The 20,735-nt window shown below is 35.0% G+C and overlaps 1 protein-coding gene across 1 annotated transcript in view; it reads left to right on the top strand.

The window, feature by feature from the left end:
• LOC129238072 (ubiquitin-like protein 3) overlaps positions 1-15,052 on the top strand; it is an 83,137-nt gene extending 68,085 nt beyond the window's left edge. The window contains exons 4-5 of the mRNA XM_054873111.1: positions 6,910-7,074; positions 13,676-15,052. Coding sequence (XP_054729086.1) covers positions 6,910-7,074; positions 13,676-13,740 — 230 coding nt within the window. The 3' untranslated portion in view covers positions 13,741-15,052. The remainder of the gene's footprint in view (positions 1-6,909; positions 7,075-13,675) is intronic.
• Positions 15,053-20,735: the final 5,683 nt, after the last annotated feature.

The raw sequence follows: 20,735 nt of genomic DNA, 5'->3' as shown, positions 1-20,735 counted from the left end.
ACTGTCATTGTTGTAATCAACCGGAGAAAAAGGAAACTATCCTCCACTTCCTCTGTGTAGGCCCTTCCCTATGGAAGGCGATTTTTTTAAACCTTGGCAAACCAGTTTTGGATAAGCTCACAGAACTGGCTGGTACAGACATAAACAACCTTGTAAAGTTTCTCAATCGCGCGGACTGGAAATAGTCGGGTCTAATAACCGGTAAAACTTGTTGGTAGCGAGGATGTGACAACTAAATTGTGCGGAAGGGCTAATTGGATTCTTAGTGAATCACCACTTAAACCAACTAACCGACGACACGCAATCCTCTCATCAGGCGAGTGAGTGGAGAGCTCCGTGTGAACCAAGACCAAAAAAGTACGTCATTTTCAGTCAAAAAAGAAGGCGCTGCATAGGATTTTTCTAAATTACAACGGTTTTGTACACTACGAGTTTTCGCCATTATTTGGGCGTTATGAGCGTTTACGTGAAGCAAATCGCCAAAAGAGAAAGGATTTGTGGGAAAACAACTCGTGAAATTTGCATCATGATAATGCACCGTCGCACAGTGAAATCAGTACCCGTTAATTTTTGACGAAGAACGAAACAAAACCATCCAACAGCCAACGAATAAACCTCATATGGCTCCCTGGGTTTGTATTTCTGTTTAATCGAGTACAAAAGCCACTACGCGGAACGCCTTTTAATAACCGAAAGAGCCGCAAGGAAGTAATGGAAAAATCGAAGGCGGCTCTGATGGCTACCCTGAATAGAATTCCAGAAATGTTTCGAGAGCTGGATCAAACACTGGCATAAGTGCGTAGCAGTTTATGGGGAGTACTTTGATGGCGATAATATCACTTTTGAGCAATACACTTGTATTTTGAATTTTCTGAATATATTCCGGGAACTTTTTAATCAAGGTGTGGTATCTATATTACGAATCGTGGTGTTGCATTGCTTTGACCACCAACAGCGTACTCTGTGTGGGTCACTCGCCTGGCTAAACACATGCACATGCACACAAATGCGTAGATGTATACTTATTTGTAGTCGCTTCCTGCCGTTTATCCCTTTCCGACACCCTCCTTGCCATTGCTCTTGTAAATAAGCTCGAATAAATGTCAATTACAGCTACTGCTGTTGCTGCTTGCGTTTGCTTGTTACCCGCAGTGGGGCAACTTGGGCGAATGTGTATGTTTCCATATGCAGATATGCAGGCAGGCGCCGTGCTAAGGCCAACGGCACTGTTTTGCGAATTGGGGCGACTGATATTCGCCGCCTAGTGCGTAGAGACTATTTAATATTCATTTGTCGTTTGCTAATGAAGGCGCTGCATTTGTCGCTAACTTATCCTGATTTATTTACTACTAGCAAACAAACGAACTCACGTCCTCTCGCAGGCAACACCTCGCTGCCGTGCGGTGGTGGTAGGAACAACAACAATAGCAACAATGATTGCAACATTAACAACAGAACAGTGGTACGAGCACGAGGTTTCACCCCTGCACGATGGTGCGAAGTTGGTATTTATGGGAAAATCGAGGTATGCGTTTTATAAGACCCTGCAAAATATTCACATACCTAATTTTCTGACTGAGTTGGTCTCGGAGACCTTCTACCCAGTCATCGGCATCCTCCTAACTGTGGTTATAGGGGAATTGCACAACTTATTTCTTAGGAAAACGCAGAAAAATGGAGCTCCATTTCTTCGTGTGCTATTTCGAAAACCCTGTGGCCCCAGTACAGTAAACGGAGGACTCAGAAAGTCCTGGGGGCGCCATTCAATTTCCAATCTCTTAGCTGTGTGCGCGGCAAAGCTAAGCTTACCATTTAACTCCCATTGCAGAAGCTGTGGGGACCTTTCAGAGAAGGAGACTGTTGAGCACTTTCTCTGTAAATGTCTAGGCTTGGAAGCTAAACGATTAAGGTCACTGGGTGCTCCCTTCTACGACAGCCTGAGGCGGTGCGCCAATCTAAATCCCATCAACCTCCTCCATTACACCCACAGCTCTTGCAGGCTGCTACATGGGGAATGCTAGAATCTCTCAAATAGCATTGTTGTGACAGCTATTTAGAGTAAACGCCTTCGAGAGAGAATTAAAAAAAAATATATAATAATTTTGTGTACTGATTAAGGAATATTCTTTGTCATCACACAAACCAAACAAAAACCAAAAAAATTCCATCGAATGGAACTCTCTGCTCAACCAGCACCAGCGACGCAGAACTTTCTGGTCTTTGACGGCCTGAGATCACCATCCCAGAAATGGTTGATAAAATCGCCGGTATAATATTGGATGGTCAGTGTTTGAAGGTACCTGAAGTTGAACAGATCACGAGCCTTCCACATGCATCAATTTATATCTAAATCTTGAGATAAGAAAAGTTATCCACAGGATGAAACAATTAACCACAAACGCAAACGGTTCACAACTTGAAAGGTGTGAGATTTGGGAAAAGGAAAAGTGCTCAGTGATAGAAGTACCATTGGCATACCTATGACCACGAGCCAGTTAATAACTAAGAATAACATTAGATAATAACAAGAGACCAATAGCGCATGGAAAGATGCCGGAACATGCCTAACAGCGCGGCTAGCCGCAAATAAACAAGAAAAAAACCAAAGGAACTGGTTAGCATCGCAAGAGTTGATATCTCGAAGGTCGAAGCGCCTATAACCGGACAAGGCTATTTGGCAGGCATTCTTTGAGACTAGGAGTTTTCTTCCATGAATATTGTTAGGAAGAGGAAGAAACAGAAAACTTAATTGACCAGCCTTAGCTAAAATCAGAGCAATCTTCTAGGTAAATTTTTTTCCAATTTTCTTACGGAACAGTCTGGCGTATGGATGAGACCAATCCTGCGCTTTATAAGAGCCACAAAATGATTCCACGAAGAAAAATAAATAAGGTTTCCGTGTCGCATAGTGGTATCACAACGAACTTGTAGGGTCTGAGTCAGTTGATCGTACAGACCGACTACCACCATAACCTAACCTAAGGTCCTATCGCGGTTCGCTCTCGATCAATGCAATATTATCAGGTAAGAAGCCAAGGTTGATAGATTACTAGGTTTGGCATTCGATGCAACATTACCATCAGAATCGGCAGCAATCACTCGTCCAATCAGTCGTTGTTCCGTCACAGCGAAACAACATAGGTATTGACAGTGTTGAAATTGCGTAAACAAACCGCCGTCACAACTGTAAGCAAATCAGCTGATTCCTTCAAAATCGTTGAGAGCCGCTTAACGATCTAATGTTGGCCACATATCTGCATTCATACTATCTGTTACAGTCAATATTCGCTCCGATCCGGTTCCGTTCACAATCAACCTCTAAACAATTTTTTGTTTTCATAGCGAGATCAAACTGCTATAACCCTATGAAAAGACTGAATCGTGAGTCAGGCCGTATAATGTGGGCATGAAAATATTTTACCAGATCGCAAAAAAAAATAGCACGAACCGTGATCGGCTCTTTGGTATGGAGCGACCGAAAAGAGGTAATGATGAATATCCCACGATCTAATGATGAATATTAGAGTATTAACAGATGCAATGCAGATGCTAGTGATTGGCTTCACGATAGTCGGGAAGCATCGAAAGTCATAAAGTGCCATCCATAATTTCAGAACTCTATTTTTTAGAGGAAATAATTAAATTTTAGTGTTTTTCAAGTCACTGTCCCACCGTGCGCTGTACTATTTAGTCTCATATCGGCATATATATCATTGTGCGTGTGTATGTGAGTTCTTTTTACAAAATAATTGCGTTTGTATGTGGCGCTGTATGAGAGCGAGGGCAAGAGTGAATGCATGGCCTCTGGATAAAATATACACCCTCTATTCCAAAACAAACTAACTATTCAAAAAAAAAAACTAACTATTCCAAAACAAACCTAAATGTTTTTGTTTTTTAATTTTTATTTATTTATTTTATATCGTACTGCAGATCGTAAAGTACCTTACAAACCTGAAAAAATATAAGATGTAGATAATGAACAATTCCATGTCAAGTAAAAATTAAGCAACTAAATTAAGAACCTTAATAAAAACCGATTTACATAAAGAAGAGTCAAGTAAATTCTCTAAGCTGGTTTTGAAGCTTTCCGCACAAAATGTTTAGCATAGCATATCGAAGACTCCTTTGTGAAATATTAAAATTTTTCCTCTTAAGTAAAAAAGTAAACGATAATGAACGAACTGTTCTTCTTAGCCGCGAACTTTTTAAACGGTTGGATTTTCAATGTAATACGAATTTGAGAAAAAAGCCTTTTCAACTCATTCAATTCGAAAGGCTGATAAATTTAGAGATATCGGCTTTTAAATTGAAATAAAACAGCGAAAATTCAAATTGATTGGACAATCTTTATTATTTTTGTGTAGAACCATTTATGACATTTATTTTTTAAATAAAGTCCCTTTCAAATTTTGGCCGCATTTGCGTTGTAATTCGACCATCCGTTTTTTCGGCCAACACCAATTTTGAGTGACCCACTGGAGAACTTCAGTCGGTATCTTGTAAATAACTTCAGTAATGTCCAGAGTGAAAAAAATTACATATTTTATAATATTTTATTGTTCAATTAAAATTGGAAAAGTAGTAGGACAACTGTGAGAATTAAAACGAGGGGTGGCTTTTATATTTCGGGATTTGGCAACCCTGGTGTTGCAATCTGGCAACTGACAGCTGTATCGCAAAGTTTGACATTTTATGGCTTTTACGTACTCAGAACGTTTTGAAATACCAGCGCTATTTGTGTTGTTTACAGTAACTTAAAAGATTCATCTCGGTCCAAAAATGGAATTAAATCGTGAACATTTTTGTGCGATTATTTTTTACAACTTTCGACGTGGATTAACTCAGCAACATTGCATGGATGAACTTAATTCATTTTTTGGCGATGAAGCTCCATCAAGGACCAGTGTTTATCGATGGTATGGTGAATTCAATCGTGGTCGTAGTTCACTCCAAGACGAATTTCGTGAAGGTCGTCCAAAATCAGTTGTTGTTCCGAAAACCATTGATGCTGTGCGCGAACTGATATTGCAAGATCGTCATGTGACCTATCATGAGATTGAGACAATCTTAGGCATTAGTGGGACCAGCATACATTCAATATTGCATAAACATTTGACTGTCAAAAAAATTTGTTCGCGTTGGATCCCACACAATTTGTCAATCGCTCAAAAAAAGGCTCATGTCGATTGGTAGAAGGAAATGCTCAAAAAATACGATCGCGGGGCTTCGAAACACGTCTATGACATCGTGACAGGTGATGAATCACGGATTTACGCGTATGAGCCCGAAAGTAAACAGGAGTCGACTGAATGGCTGTTTCAAGATGAGCCAAATCCAACAAAAGTTGTTCGCGCACGAAGCACTTCCAAGCAAATGGTCGCCTGTTTTTTCGGAAAAACTGGACATGTCGCAATCGTACCACTAGAACAACGCAGAACAGTAGATTCTGAGTGGTACACAACCATTTGTTTGCCAGTTGTCTTCCAAGAAATTAGGAAAACCAATCACCAAAGACGGATCACTCTTCACCAGGACAATGCGAGCTCTCACACATCGGCTCAAACAACTGCATTTTTGACCACCCAAAACATCGAATTAATGGGTCATCCGCCATATATCCTGACTTGGCACCGAATGACTTCTTTTTATTCCCGTACGTAAAAAACAAACTGAGAGGTCAACGGTTTTCGACACCTGAAGAAGCGGTTGCGGCATTCAGAATGCATGTTTTGGAGGTACCTCATTCAGAGTGGCAAAAGTGCTTCGACAATTGGTTCAAACGCATGCAAAAGTGTATAGATCTTCATGGAGAAAATTTTAAAAGCAATAAAGTGATTTTCGATGATCCCGACATATAAAAGGCACCCCTCGTATTGGTACAGTTTTAGCTACCGGCGAGACTAGTAACAATAAATCGGATGTAAAATCATTGAAATAGAATTGGATGTTCGTCAGAATATACTGTGTATCGCATTTTAATCGAGTATTTAGGTCAATTCAAGGTATGGGCAAGAGTGGTGAGAGAATTTCTAACAATTTCTTTGCTCTATTCGCCATTTTTTTGAGTAAAATTTGACAACCTATGACTTTTTTATAAATTACAATACGAAAATGGTTTTGTGCGACAAAAAGTAGGCGATGAATTAATTAAAGTCATTCAATCCGATATGTCATTAAAATCATTCCTAAAGAGAAAAATTATGTAAAATTCTGTATCGAAGCAAAAGGTGAATGTATGAAAAAATTATTATATATTAATAAAAAACATTTATTCCAAAATATGCACTGATTTTGTAATAAATTCGGCTACTTGTAAAAAAATCGGTTTTTTTTTTGTATACACGGTGTAATGTGTGAGTGTGAGGTGGTCTATGAATACGTATCTATGTGGCTTTCGTTTCTGCCCGCACTAAACACCAAACAGTGAAATTAATGCGTCGACGTGACGAACACAAACAAGCAACAACAATCTAACCAATAATGATGGTCCACTATTGTATGCTTGGTCCTTGCAAAGTTTCACAGCTCACACATACTTGCATAAGTATATCCGCTGGTACTTGCAACCGCACTCTATCATCAAACAATGCACTTGCCGAAAGTGGGTGTCGCAGCATATATTGGCCGCCACATATTGTTGCCATTAGGTTTAGTGTGTCGAGTTTGGTGGCTAGAAAGTTGCAATCGCGAAGAGGATCAAAGTGCTTGTGCAAGGGAGGGAGTAAGGGGTCGGGGAAAGTTTGCGCAGGTTTTGCAATTAATTTCACTACATTTTAAGGTAACAACAACAATTAGTTACAAATAAGAAATTTGTACATATTAAGTGTAATATTTTAAGTTTAATATTTTTGAAGTATTTGGTGTGAGTAAAAATAATAATTTTGTTGTACTTATTTGCCATTGCAGATTGGGAACGCGAAGCCGTCTCCAAGGCCGAAATATTACGTCTCATATATCAAGGTAGATTTCTACATTGCAATGTAACCTTAGGCGCACTGGGACTTCCGCTGGGCAAAACGACTGTTATGCATTTAGTGCCGCGTGATAATTTGCCAGAACCCAATTCGCAAGGTGAGTTGATTATAATTATTTCTTAAAAGAAAATAAATGTTCTCTGATGCTTTCCATTTCAATTCAACCGGGCTATTTGGGTCATGTTCTTCGATTTCGATGTAACTCAAATATGTTGCTCTCTGGTCAAAATAATGACACACGTATTTTTTGTTCGCCCGAAAAAAATTTTTTTCAAGAGTTATCGGCAATTTTGTTCTTCGGCTCAAAATCGATTTTTTTTCATTATATAAGAACTTTTTTTTTTTAAATGCTCATAACTTAGTCAAAAATGAACCGATTTTAATGATTCTGGGCTCAAACTCATCGTCATTACTTACACGAACGACTTCATGTAGAAACAATTGCAAACAAGTAGTTGAAAATTTTTTATTTTCCAAAAAACAAATAGTGCGAAACAGGTTTTTTACTCAAAAATTAATTACTCAAAAACAAGTCATTTTAGCTACTGGGCATTCAGCTCAATTGAAGTTCGAAGTGTCCTCTTAATTTGAAAAAAGTTATAAAAAAAAAAAAAAATACACTTTTTGAAATATTAAATTTCGAAAAAATTTCAATTTTTTTTCTTTTTTGCTAAATAAAAATTTTCAACATTCAAAATTTTTGTTTCTACATGAAGTCGTTCGTGTAAGTAATGACGATCATTTTGAACCCAGAATTATTAAAATCGGTTCATTTTTGACTAAGTTATGGGCATTTAAAAAAAAAAATTTCTTATATAATTAAAAAAAATTGATTTTGAGCCGAAAAACAAAATTGCCGATAACTCTTGAAAAAATTTTTTTTTGGGCGAACAAAAAAATACGTCTCTCATTATTTTGACCAGAGAGCAACATATTTGAGTTACATCGAAATCGAAGAACATGACCCGAATAGCCCGGTTGAATTGAAATGAAAAGCGTCCTCTCTATAGAATGTATAAATTGTAAACAAAATCTGCAACCTCACAAGTTTCAAAATTCCCACAAATCTCGGAGAGTTTTCTAGCCCCCCTCAAGAACTGTTAAAATTTGTATGAAACATACTTTTAGCGAGCAAAAGGGCAAAATGAACGCAAAAAAGTGATGAAAAGTCTCTCGTAAGCTTTTGCGGGCAGCTTTTAAATGTCAAAATAAGCTAACAATAAATTTCATAAACTAATAATTAGCGTGTACTCTTCGGCTATCCAGTTCAGTAACGATCCGAATCATTTAAAGTGATGTTGACAGCACTGATTTACAACTCTTGATTTGGTAGTAAAAACAAATATTATATAATTGTGGATGAATTTCTCACCAATTTTCGTGTTCAGAAGATAACAGCATTGAAGATAAAACATTAGGCGCCTTCGATTCGCCATTTCTCTGTTGACTACGTTTCGGCTCTGCTCGCTTGACGAAATATTTGCATATGAAAGCAACAGTAAAGTTACCATTTTCAATGCCACCAACTCTCTTCTCTGATATTAGACAAGTTTCATTACTTTCGATCCTTCCGCTTTGTTGAAGGATGCAATTGTTAGTTTTTAATCTATAGTCAACAAAAAGCATTGAGAAGAACGGGAACACTAAGGGTGTTGACAGAAAACGAGCATCACAAGTAACGAGTTTAAGCAATAAATGATCCCTGTATGAGGCCGCCGCCGTAGCCGAATGGGTTGGTGCGTGACTACCATTTGGAATTCACAGAAAGAACGTCGGTTCGAATCTCGGTGAATGATTAAAATTAAGAAAAAGTTTTTTCTAGTAGCGGGCGCCCCTCGGCAGGCAATGGCAAACCTCCGAGTGTATTTCTGCCATGAAAAAGCTCCTCATAAAATTATCTGCCGTTCGGAGTCGGCTTGAAACTGTAGGTCCCTCAATTTGTGGAACAACATCACGACGCACACCACAAATAGGAGGAGGAGGCCAAGCACCCAAAAAGGGTGTACGCGCCAATTATATATATATGAATGCGGTCTTCTTAATACTCATTAAGGGGTGAGCCTGCTTTAGAGGCTTCAAAAAATCGATTTTTTCTTGGATTTTATGGGAAGGAAAGAAATATTCGATTCAATCGAAACTTTCAGGTTTTATTGTTATATATTTCAACAGTCTTCTCAATTTTTTTCATTAAAATATATTATATGTCATATTATGCCTGGTACAAGCATTTTGCCGAGGCGTCTCGAGTGTGCATTTGCCGTGCGGCGGGAAAGATGCAGGTCGCAATTGAAACCAAAAATCCAAAAAAAATATTATTTTAGTATAGTATAGCTTCTAGTTAAACCAAGAAAATTAAACAAAATGTGAAAAATTCAACAATTTTTCGCTAATTAAAAAAAAAACTCATTTTTGTGGAAAAACAAATTCACTTTAGATTGTTTAAAAAGTGGGTTAATCATAACTTTCTTAAGGTTTTTTAGGTTCAACTAGAAGAGAATTTAATTCCAAATAAAATCAATGTTATCTCGTTTCGTTTTTCCCTATCTTTCCCGCCAATTAGGAAAAATCGTAAAAATAAAAAACACTTCGAGCGATCCGGCCGCTCGTATACCTGCTCAAAGCTTGCTCACAATTTCTTCTGAAACTCCGAAAATAGTTTGAATTTGCTCCTGAAATTTTGAGGGCTATCTTGGATAGTTTTGGGAAGACATTTATGCAAAAAAAAATCGATTTTTTTAAGCCTCTAAAGCAGGCTCCCCCCTTAAGTGCTTCCAAACAAATGTGCTGCCAATATACAGCCTTGGCCAAATGTAGCGAAGTAATGATCTTTTATTAATAAATCAGTACAAATAAAAGGAATTAGTGATAAAGTCATTCATATTTAATAGGTCCATCCAGCAATTCTCTGGGGCATGCGGCGTATCAGCTTGGCACATTCGACTGTACTTATGGCGCTCTACTCGTGAATTAAAGCATTTTTCAGCGCAGTTTGCGATGTTATGCTGTGTTCCTTTATCTTATGTTTTAAAATAGACCACATGTATGGGGCTTAGTTGTAGAGACTGTACTGGCCAATGTAACAAAACAATGTTATTTTCACTAAACCAGCGCATTGAGACAAGGAGCTTCATCTTGTTGGAATTGAACTCCATCTAAATAAATGTCGCCGAAAATGTGCGTTTACGCAGGCAAAAGTACAGTTTCTAATAAATATATTTATGTACTTTTAACCGCCCATGCGACCCTCGCAAATGAATATTTCGCCGGCACCATCGGCAGCCATACAGCCGGATTATGTAAACTAAGCCTCCCTCAAAGTTAGATTCATCAGCACACAGAATATTCGACCAAACTTCCTCCGTAAAATATTGGTACGGAGAGAGCCCCTTCTAAACGGTTTTTTTCTATTTTTTTCTGAAAGCCAAGGCTTCCTTCGGGCTTTACATTCTTTTAAACCTGCTTCCAGAAACCTTCTTCTAGTTGTTCAAGCACTAACGGAATTTTCCAATTTCTTCCGACAGTACAGCTGCAAGGGCAGAAGAGAATTTTTTAAGATACCCGAATGACTTGCGTATAAGTTTTCGGCGTCTTCCCGTACACTAATGAAGTGTTCTTTTGCATTATTTATTTGTTGTGGTGAAATGTATTGTATTTATCGTGGAAATTTGTCTCCGCATATCGCTTTATAGCACATTCGACTGTGCACCGCGAACAACCCAACAATTCGACAATCTCAACCTGAGACTTCCCTTCCTCACTTAAAACTTGGATTCTCACTCTTTTGTCGTAACAAAGTTTTGTTTAGGCATTTCGATAAAAATAAACTATTTATATCCGCTTGATAATTTTGCACTAAATATTATATTCACACATTGCCTACCCCATTTAAAATGCCAAAATATTTTAGGTATATTTTTAAAAATGCAACTTTTTAGTCTTTAGGCATACTCGTGGTCATGGCTTTTCCATAATACATTTTTTTATTGTAATCAAAGGTTAAATACACTAGATGCTTTCCATTTCAATTCAAAAGAAGATTTTTTATTTTGCAAAGAACAAAAAGTGCGAAACAGGTTTTTTACTCAAAAATTCATTACTCAAAAACAACTCAGTTTAGCTACTGGGCATTCAGCTCAATTGAAGTTTGAGGTGTTCTCTTGCTTTGGAAAAAGTTAAAAAAAAAAAAATACACTTTTTGAAATATTGAATTTCGAAAAAATTTCGAATCTTTTTTGTTTTCCAATTTTCAACTACGTTTTGCAATTTTTTCTACATGCAATCGCTCTTGTAAGTAATGGCGATCATTTTGAACCCAAACTTATTAAAATCGGTTCATTTTTGACTAAGTTATGAGCATTAAAAAAAAAATTTTCTTATATAATTAAAAAAATCGATTTCGAGCCGAAAAACAAAATTGCCGATAAATCTTGAAAAATTTTTTTTCGGGCGAACAAAAAAATACGTGTCTCATTATTTTGACCAGAGAGCAACATATTTGAGTTACATCGAAATCGAAGAACCTGACCCGAATAGCCCGGTTGAATTGAAATGGAAAGCACCACTAGTAACAAATTTGCAAACAGCAGTAGTTTTTTTAGAACCCACATTTGAAATTACTTGTATTGGGTGCCTAATACTTTTGGCCCATACTGTATGCTTATTAATGCCAGTTACTTCATCTATTCGACACTCACTTTTTTCGTTAACGAATACAAATAATGTTTTTGGCACTATGGAGTGGGATATATGCTGGCAGCCTGTATAGACAGGATTCTTACCACAGCTTGCGCTATTTGCACATCAGCGGCAGTTTTTATCGCTAATTTACACGCTGAAAGAAATTCTTCAACTTTTGAATTTTTTTTTCATTGATGATTTTGCTTATGGTTCACTAATTTTTATTCTTTATCAACAACGCGCAATTCATGAAAATAAAATTAAAACTAAACAATGAAATAAGTGAACAGAAAATATCTGTTTAACCAAAATGCATAAGTGCTCATAATTTTGAAAGTGTTCTAAATCACTAAGAAAACAATTTTTTTTTTATTTTATTATTTGAAATCAGATTCTCTTAATCTGGTACGTCTAATGTACCCAAAGGGTTAATATAACTAAAAAGCTGTTCACAAAAGTTTTTCCGCAATTGTCGAAAATGAAGCCGATAATAAAAACGCAGTAAAATAGTAGTGAAAATGGCTTTATTATTTTTCAAAATGTTCTCTTTGGAAGTCTATATATTTCTGCATTCGCTTGAACTAAGATTCAAAGCACTTTTGCCACTCAGAAGTGGATACCTCCAAAACGAGCTTTTTAAAGGCTTCAACAGTTTCTTCAAGTTTTGGCCTCGCATTTTGTTTTTAATATTCGGCAACAAAAAGAAATCGTTAAGGTGTCAAATCAGAAATATAAAGTGGAAAACCTATTAACCCTTTGGGGACGGAGCCGAGGACGAGATGTATTGGAGTGCTCAGTAAAGAAAATAACGTTGAACGTTATAGCACCTAAGGCTTTGTTTAACACAAGAAAACATTTTCATAAACTCAAAAACGGATTTCACTTCTACTTGACGAAGTAATGCCGTCATCTTTCGTCTAAAGCATCATCTCGAGAGCGGTTAACCATCATGCATAGGATAAAATATATAAAAAACCTGATAGTTCCTCTGGCAGTGAAATTCGTTCTGACTACCGTCGTCTCACATCGTAAGTTTACATTATAAGGAAGATAAGACTTCATCGCTAATGGCGCCTAATGTCTTTGAATGAAAACGTGACTCTTTTACTATACCTATGCGTATCTTATCGCTCAGAACGACAGACGTCGCGAGCCTTATGCTGGAAACAGTGAACGACGTAAACGCAGTCCCCTGTCAGCTGTTAGAATCAAACTAATGAGAACCCCATGTAAATGAAAAATTCTTTCCTTCCGTATCGTAGTATCGTAGATTTTATTTCACAATATTTGAAAAATCCCGTAAAACCATGTCAGCTGATTGCTCTCTCACCACACAGTGTTGCCAAGCTGTACATTTCGCAATCATTTACAAAATAAACTTAGAAAAATTATAATTTTTATTAAAATAATTTAAAAACACTGTTGATTAATGTTAATTATAGATAAATGAACTATTTGCATTTGTTGGTTTTTGGCTTTAGTTTATTAAACAATGAAAAATTGTAACTGAAAACGCGGATGTGTGAAAAAGTGTGTAAGCATTGTGTAGATACAGCCAAACACATACACACACAAACCGATGTATTGTGTAAATATGTAACTAGAAGAACGCAGTTGTTCTCTACGAGATGAGTTTTGCTCAGTTTTGTGCTCGTTAGGGGCTGCGGTAAGTGACCGCGTACGTCGGTCACTGTTTTCAGCATTACAGCTATGAACTATGTAATTTGGGCGGCTAAATGCCGACACGCGTCCGGAACGGTCAAACGGCTTGGGCAGCTATATGCCGACACTCGTCACCAAAGGGTTAATTCAGTATTTTGAGTGTTCAAAAACTCTCTTGTGTGAGAGCTCGCATTTTCTTGGTGAAGGATGATTCGTCTTCGGCGGTTGATTTTCCTTTATTCTTAAAATTATTTTTGACCCATGTTATCAATCGACTTACTTAGTTTTAAAGTTGTTTTTTTGAAAAACATTCTTATATAACTTGAAACTGACAAATAAATATTTGTTTTCTCTATCAGATCAAAGGCAAAAGAGTAAAGGAGGTTCCAGTAGATGCTGTTCAACGACATGCTGTATTTTGTAACTAAATTAGCCTATAGTAAATAAATTAATTTAAATGCTATATTATAATTATAATTATAATATTTACAAAAAAATAAAATTAAAAAACGGAAGAAATATATTTTCTAATAATTGAAGTGAAACTTAAATAACCGAGAATAGTTTTAAATCAAAACTAAATAATATAATATGAAACAAAAAAAATGAAAACGAGTAATTAGTAGAAAGTTTCAAATGTGAAAATGATTGTGAATTCAAGAATCGTAGTTGGCAAATTTTTAAAACCATAGTGAAAATGAAAACGAAATAAAAAAAGAAAATAAATTTAAATAAAAAGTGAAAAAATAATTACAATGTCGGAGCTCGACTCAAAATAAAACAATAAATAAAAGTAAAAGCAAAAGCAAAAAATACAAAAAAACAACATACAGAAAAAAGTAAGAGAAAAAAGAAACGAAAACATGAGAAAGCAACAGTTATAAGTATGTGTAAGTGTAGGAGTCTAAGGGAACTTAGAGGTTTATAGTTGTCGACCGGAGAAATTGTGCAAAAAGGGTATATTATAATAGAATATAATAAATAACACAACATTATACTTACCTACATATATTTACATTCAAAATAACGTGTAATTGTAGATATAATATTTATGTTAATAAAATTAAGTAGTGAATTAAAACAAAAGCAAAATTTATGAAATTCAATTGCATTACATTGCATTGCATTGCATTGACTTGACTTGAGTTCAGTTATATGTAATATGTATGTATGTAAGTAACATAATGTAAAGACGGCGATGGCGAATGCAAATTGATAACAGCTAACTGCGATGAGTGAAAATTGAGAAGGTAGACAAGCGAGAAGAGAGTAAAGAGTAGAGAGTAGAGAGTGTAAGGAGAAATTGAATTTAGAAATTGCGTTATTCCTTCCATTTTCATTGAGTTGTTATGTGTGTATGTAAAGTGTTTGCTAGCTAAATTTTACTTTAAATTTACATTTATATACAATTTACCGTTACAATCGAGCTATATGTGATTGATGATCGTTTGATTGATGGTCTATTTTACGCCGCATCGAAATGCAAATGTTAGATGCAAACTGCAAGCTGCAAGTCGCAAATTGTCAAGTGCGAGAAGAGCCGTATAAAAAATGGAGAATGAAAAATGAAAAATGGCAAAGGAAGCGAAACTAAAAAAAAACGAAAATGTTTACAGGCACAGAAAGGTGTATATGTGTTGTTGAGTATAGGGTTTGCACTGTCAAGTATTTGTAGCTGATTTATACTATATGTATGTATGTATGTAATTAAACTGTTATTTATGTATTCTGTTAAACGATGTGTTTTCATATGTCAACATAGAACAACATTCAGTATGTCGAGAGGAATGGAATGTCTTTCAATTATAAAAATGCTCACAAGTATGAATGTACATAATTGAAGGATGGCATGCAAAGAAGTAGATGTATGTAATTAAATTAAAGTATTCAATATTAAAGAAAAGGTACATATAGAGTTGGGTATTTCCCGAGAAAATCCCAATCTCGAGAATCGGGATTTCCCGAAATAACGAAAATTTCAATTCTCGAGATGCGGGATTTCCCGAAAATAATTTTTGAGATTTCTCGAGAATTCTCGAAAATTCGGGAAAAATTCCAAAAAATTAAAAAAAAAATCTAAAACCAGTGTAAGAGCAATGAATTTCATAAAATATTATTCTTATTTATTTTTATTTAAGTATAAATTACATAAAAAAATATTTGAAAATATTACTATCTCAATTATTGCAAACAAAAAAGTGAAACAAAAATAATTACAAAAAAATTCAAAACAAAAATAATTCAAGATTATACTTATTAAAATAGGGGAAAAAAGTGATTGTAAACATTATTTCCCAAAATGGTGTTTTAAAAAACACAGATTCCTCTCATTTTGAGTCGATTTTGGCTTAACAGTGTTAAAAGCCCCGATCAGTCTTTCAACATTTTTTGTTTTCTCTCCAGTTTTTTCATATATATTCTTGAATTTCAAAACTATCTTGCGAACCTTTTTTACGATTTCAAATGCAGACTTTACAGAGACCGTCTTGTCAGCAACAAATACGATATTGTCGTCCTCGTCATCGGAAGCGTTTTCCGCATTAATGTCGGAAAATGAAGTACTGGCTGCATTGTTTTCATTTTCATCGGAGCCTCTATCATCCGAATCGTCTCCATCGCTTACGTCACTATCGTATATCCTGTTTGCGACTTTTCGTTTCTGGTACATTACCTCCATGACCGCCAAATGTATGCCGTGATTGTAGCAAATCTGTTGATGCGCTGGTGATAGTCTCCCAAATTTGATCATGACACTGGCACCATCACTTCTAATAGCCACGATGTCGGACTGTAGTTTTATATTGAAGTCTGAAAGCTTTGCATTTACGAGCTCATATACTTTTTCAGCGGGACATGATTCCTGAATGCGAATCAGGCCAAGGTTGTCAGATTGTCCATCGTCATAATATATATGGATGTTCATGTAACGTCGGTTTCGCACGCTTGTCCACTCGTCGATGCTCAAGCTGAACTTACGCTGTGCAGATTTAAAATTTTCAATTTTGATCTTCAAATCGCTTTTTATTTTCGTGCAGTACTTCATAACCAAACCCAGAACAGCTTTGTGACACTTTGGAAGATGAAATCCTAAGCGGCTGATACTATTACGAATGAACTCACTTTTTGTTGTCGCATTTATTGGAATTCCATCTTTTGCAGCCAATTTTGCAACAATTTGTTCAAGCGATTCAGGCGAGGAAGAAGTATTGAAAAAGTTGTGAAGAGTTCGGGTCTTCTTGGCTGGTGGCTGTTCTTTTGGAGCCTCATGTTCCCTTCGCTTCATGTTGTGTATCCTCTCCATGTGACGGTGAAGTCCAGATGTTGACGATGACTTGCATTTATTGATTTTATTGCATTTCAAACATGTTGCTTCGTCGTCAAATCGCTTGAAAAGCTGCCACACTTGGTCGTATTCGTATTCTGAACTCATGATTTTTAATGCTAAAAATTCAAAATTTGTTTTAAATTTTGTTTTTTAAAGGAAGTAACTAACCGGTACTCACAGTCAACGATACGTCGATTCAAAACTTAAAAATAAGTAATATTTGGACCACAAAATATTTTATTATACGGTGTATAATTTATACTTAATCAGGTACCACAAAATGAAATGCACCCGCTCACTACAAAAAATAAATTTACAAACGCGGTCAGTGCAGTCTGCGAACAAATTGAAATTGCTTGACTATTTTCAAAGCATTTCTAATTGCTTAACTGCTGCTACATATAAGAAACACATAAAACTAAACTTCATTAGCTTGATGTTACAGTGCTTTCCCTCGACATAGCATAGCAACGCATCTAGCATTTACTCTGTAGTCACCCTAAAACAAAAAAAAAATAAAGAAACAAACAAATGGAACAGTTATACTGTTGTGGCTTTTCGCATAGCAATTGAAACTATGGTGTGAATTGTATGTGATTCTGCGAAACAGTATGTAGTGTGCGATTCTTTGTAACATAATGGCCGTTACAGTTTGGTGTTTCCAGGTATTAATCATATGTATGTGTATTCTTTTACTTTTGAAAGAATTGTTTTTTCTCTTAATATTTGACAACAAAAATTTAAAAAAAAAAATGGTTTTCTCGAGAAATCTTGAAACATTCTCGAGATTCGGGATTTCCCGAAATGCTAAAAATTTCAATTCTCGGGATTCGGGATGGAAAAATATCGAGAATTTCTCGAGAATTCCCGTCGGGAAATTCCCGAAACCCAACTCTAGGTACATATACATATAGATAATTAAAGCATACTAGCCAAGGGTAATAAACTGCAGCCGCGATAATTAAATAAAAAAAACACACAAACACAAAAACACGTTGACAAAAAATATGACCCACACACCCAATATAAATATGTATGTACAATGTATACATGCTATAAGGACTATACATATGTATGTACACCTGTGTTCACAATAACAGCAGCGCGTATGCATATTGCAAAGTTTTGACTTTTTATTTATTTCTTTCTTTTTTTTTGTTTTTTTTTTTTCTAAAATTATAATTCATGATAGAGCAAAACCAAATAACTCAAAATATCGAACTTGGTACAAAATTTTAGATAATTTTAAAAATATTCATTGAAAATTTTTAGACAAATTTTAGATGTGCAGTAGTTTTTTAAATTGCATATACTATTGAATTTAAGTTTCAGTTTAAAAAATGTTTGTCAGAATTTTTAGACAAATTTTAGGTATGCAGTAACTTTTTCAGTTGCATAACCTATTGAATTTCAGTTGGAGGTTAAAAATTTTAATCAACATTTTTATACAAATTTTGGATATGCAGTAATTTTTTCCGTTGCACAACCCATTGAAAATCGCTTTCAGTTTAAAATGGTTCCAAATACACGTTGATGCTTGATACTTTTTTTTTTGTGGCATGCATTTTTTTCATATAAAGGTTTTCATTCAAGAAGACCGCCAGTAAAAAAATTTTTAGACTGTATATTTGGACTAAGGGGTCCCGGTGGTCTAGAACTCGAAAATTTAGGGTATTTTCAGGAATTTTTTTTTACAATAAAAAAATGAAAAACGATATTTAAATTTGTTAGCCTTTTTATTTAACTTCTTTTACATACATGAAAAAAACAAAAATTGTTTTCTTTAATTTTAATAATCTTAAAAAAGGCGCTGAAGTTGACTTTCCCGAAAAATTGGTGTTGTCCTTTTTGACTCTTCTATTTATCTGAAACACAAAAACCAAAAAAAATTTTAATCAGTATGACTGTAGCTATGTCCAGCTACTAGAATAAAAAAACAAACAAAAAATTGTACAAAATGGCGCAGTTTTGAATTTGACACTCTAAAAATCGGGGTTTTTTTCGGTTTTTTAATAAAAAAAATACGAAATAATTGAAATGATAAATGATTCTAGTACCGGCTGACTATTCGGTGGAATAGTTTTTTTGACAACACCAGGCCGAAAAAATGTAGTTTGGAGGTAAATGAGTTTAAAGTTTGAGGAACAGGAGCGCGCGGACCGCTCTCTACCTAGTTAATGGGCTGTAGAAGCTATAATATTGGGAATTTCCGTACGAAAATTTCACAGTATATTCTTAAGATACTACACTTTCGAAATATCAAAAAAACAAAAAATCGAGTTTTTGAAATTTCCAGAACACCGGGTCCCCTTAAAACAATAATTAATTAAAAAGTTTGAAATTCGTATGAAAATTTTTTAAGTTTTTTTTTAATTTCGTACACAATTTTAAACTCTAAATTTTATGGTTTTTGTTGTAGTATGGGCTATACTTTCATAAAAACAAATAATATGAAATAAAAAGTAAAAAAAAGGTCAAACTGTGTATTTGAATTAAAATTTGTATGAAATTTTTTTTAATTTTGTGCAAAATTTTAAACTCTAAATTTTATGGTTTTTGTCGTAGTATGAACTATATTTTTATAAAAACAAATAAAATGAATAATAAATAAATATTCAGAACTTTGTAATATGTCACCCTGCTATTATTGTGAACACAGGTGTATGTATGTAAGTATAAAAATTCAGGAACGTATCAACAATATTAAACCAAAAACAAAAAAACAATATGAAATAAATCGATCAGAAACGCTAATTTCTTGCTAATTGTGACTCACAGTTACAAAATCAAAATAATTGTAACTTAAAAACTTACAACTGGAAAAGTATGAGAAATTAAGATTAGTTAAATAATGTTTCACTTTTTCACCAGATTCTTAAGTATTTGCTTGGTTTTTTTTATTATTTTTTTATTTAATGGAGCCACTCAATTGCTGCTTGTATTTATTTACATTTATATAAAATCGATCGGCGCCAGGCAGCAGACTTATGTATGTAACTGTAACTTTCATTCAAAAATTGCTCAGTCTTTCGAAATTCAACTTTTTTCGTGCGACCAAAATAAGGCACTTTCTGCGTCTTCGAGTTAATTTTGAGCGTATTTGAGTTTAAAATTTTCCATCACTTGATGTTTTCGAATTAAGGAGTATTCTGGTCTAAACATTTTTACTATCCATTTTTTTTATGGTTTTTATTAATATTGGAAAAGTATAAAAAAAATTAATAAAAAAAAAATAAATAAATAAAATCGTGGAACTACAGGCCGGCGGAGTGGGGGATACATAAAAAACGGTTGACATGATTCCAACTCTTGTAGTGATCTAAAACAAACAAATTAAAAAAATGCTTCATTAGTTAGGATGTCGCTATCGGATTACGCCAAATCAAAGAATAAAAAACAATTCACAAAATGGCGTCAATTCACAAAATGGCGACCTTCTTTTTTTTACCTTTTCAAATTTTTTAAAAATACTTCAAACTTAAATTTTTCAAAATTCGAGGCAGGCGCGATAGACAAATGTATAATAAAAAATTCTTATCAAACTTGAAAGCGATCGGTCAAGTAGAACTTGAGATATCATGACGACCATCTTAAAAAAAGTAGTTCAGAGAAAATCGCGTTTGAAGTTTGAGCAACAATTCCAATAGAATAACGCAGATCATAATATCTACTACTCACTCTGGGTTAATCGGCGATATATTTCCAGGTATATATATATATATGTATAGAATAAATAAAGGTTGTGGTGGATACAAAAGATTTTCTGGAAAGAACGAGTCCTCAAGTCGTCCGGTTACATCTGCCGTTCATTGTGCGATTCACTCTACTCGGCCGGCTTAGACGCCACGTCATAAAATCCGCTATATCTCCGAAAATAATTCGAATTTTAAAAATCCGTTAAAGGGCATATTTTTGAAGGTCTAAACTTTGAAAATATGCAAAAGAAATCGATTTTTTCAAATTTCTAGACCAGAATACCCCCTTAAAGGGTTTTGGAACAGCTAAAAGTAGCGCTCTTGCTCATTTTCGAAAACTGTTACAGCAGGTCTTTGGCATGCTTTAAGCTTTGTTGTCATTAGAATATGAACGTTGAG

The sequence above is a fragment of the Anastrepha obliqua genome, chromosome 2 (assembly GCF_027943255.1).
Source record: "Anastrepha obliqua isolate idAnaObli1 chromosome 2, idAnaObli1_1.0, whole genome shotgun sequence".
Taxonomy (NCBI): Eukaryota; Metazoa; Arthropoda; class Insecta; order Diptera; family Tephritidae; genus Anastrepha; species Anastrepha obliqua.
Note: the sequence above shows the minus strand (reverse complement) of the source record. Positions and strands in the feature narration are given on the sequence as shown.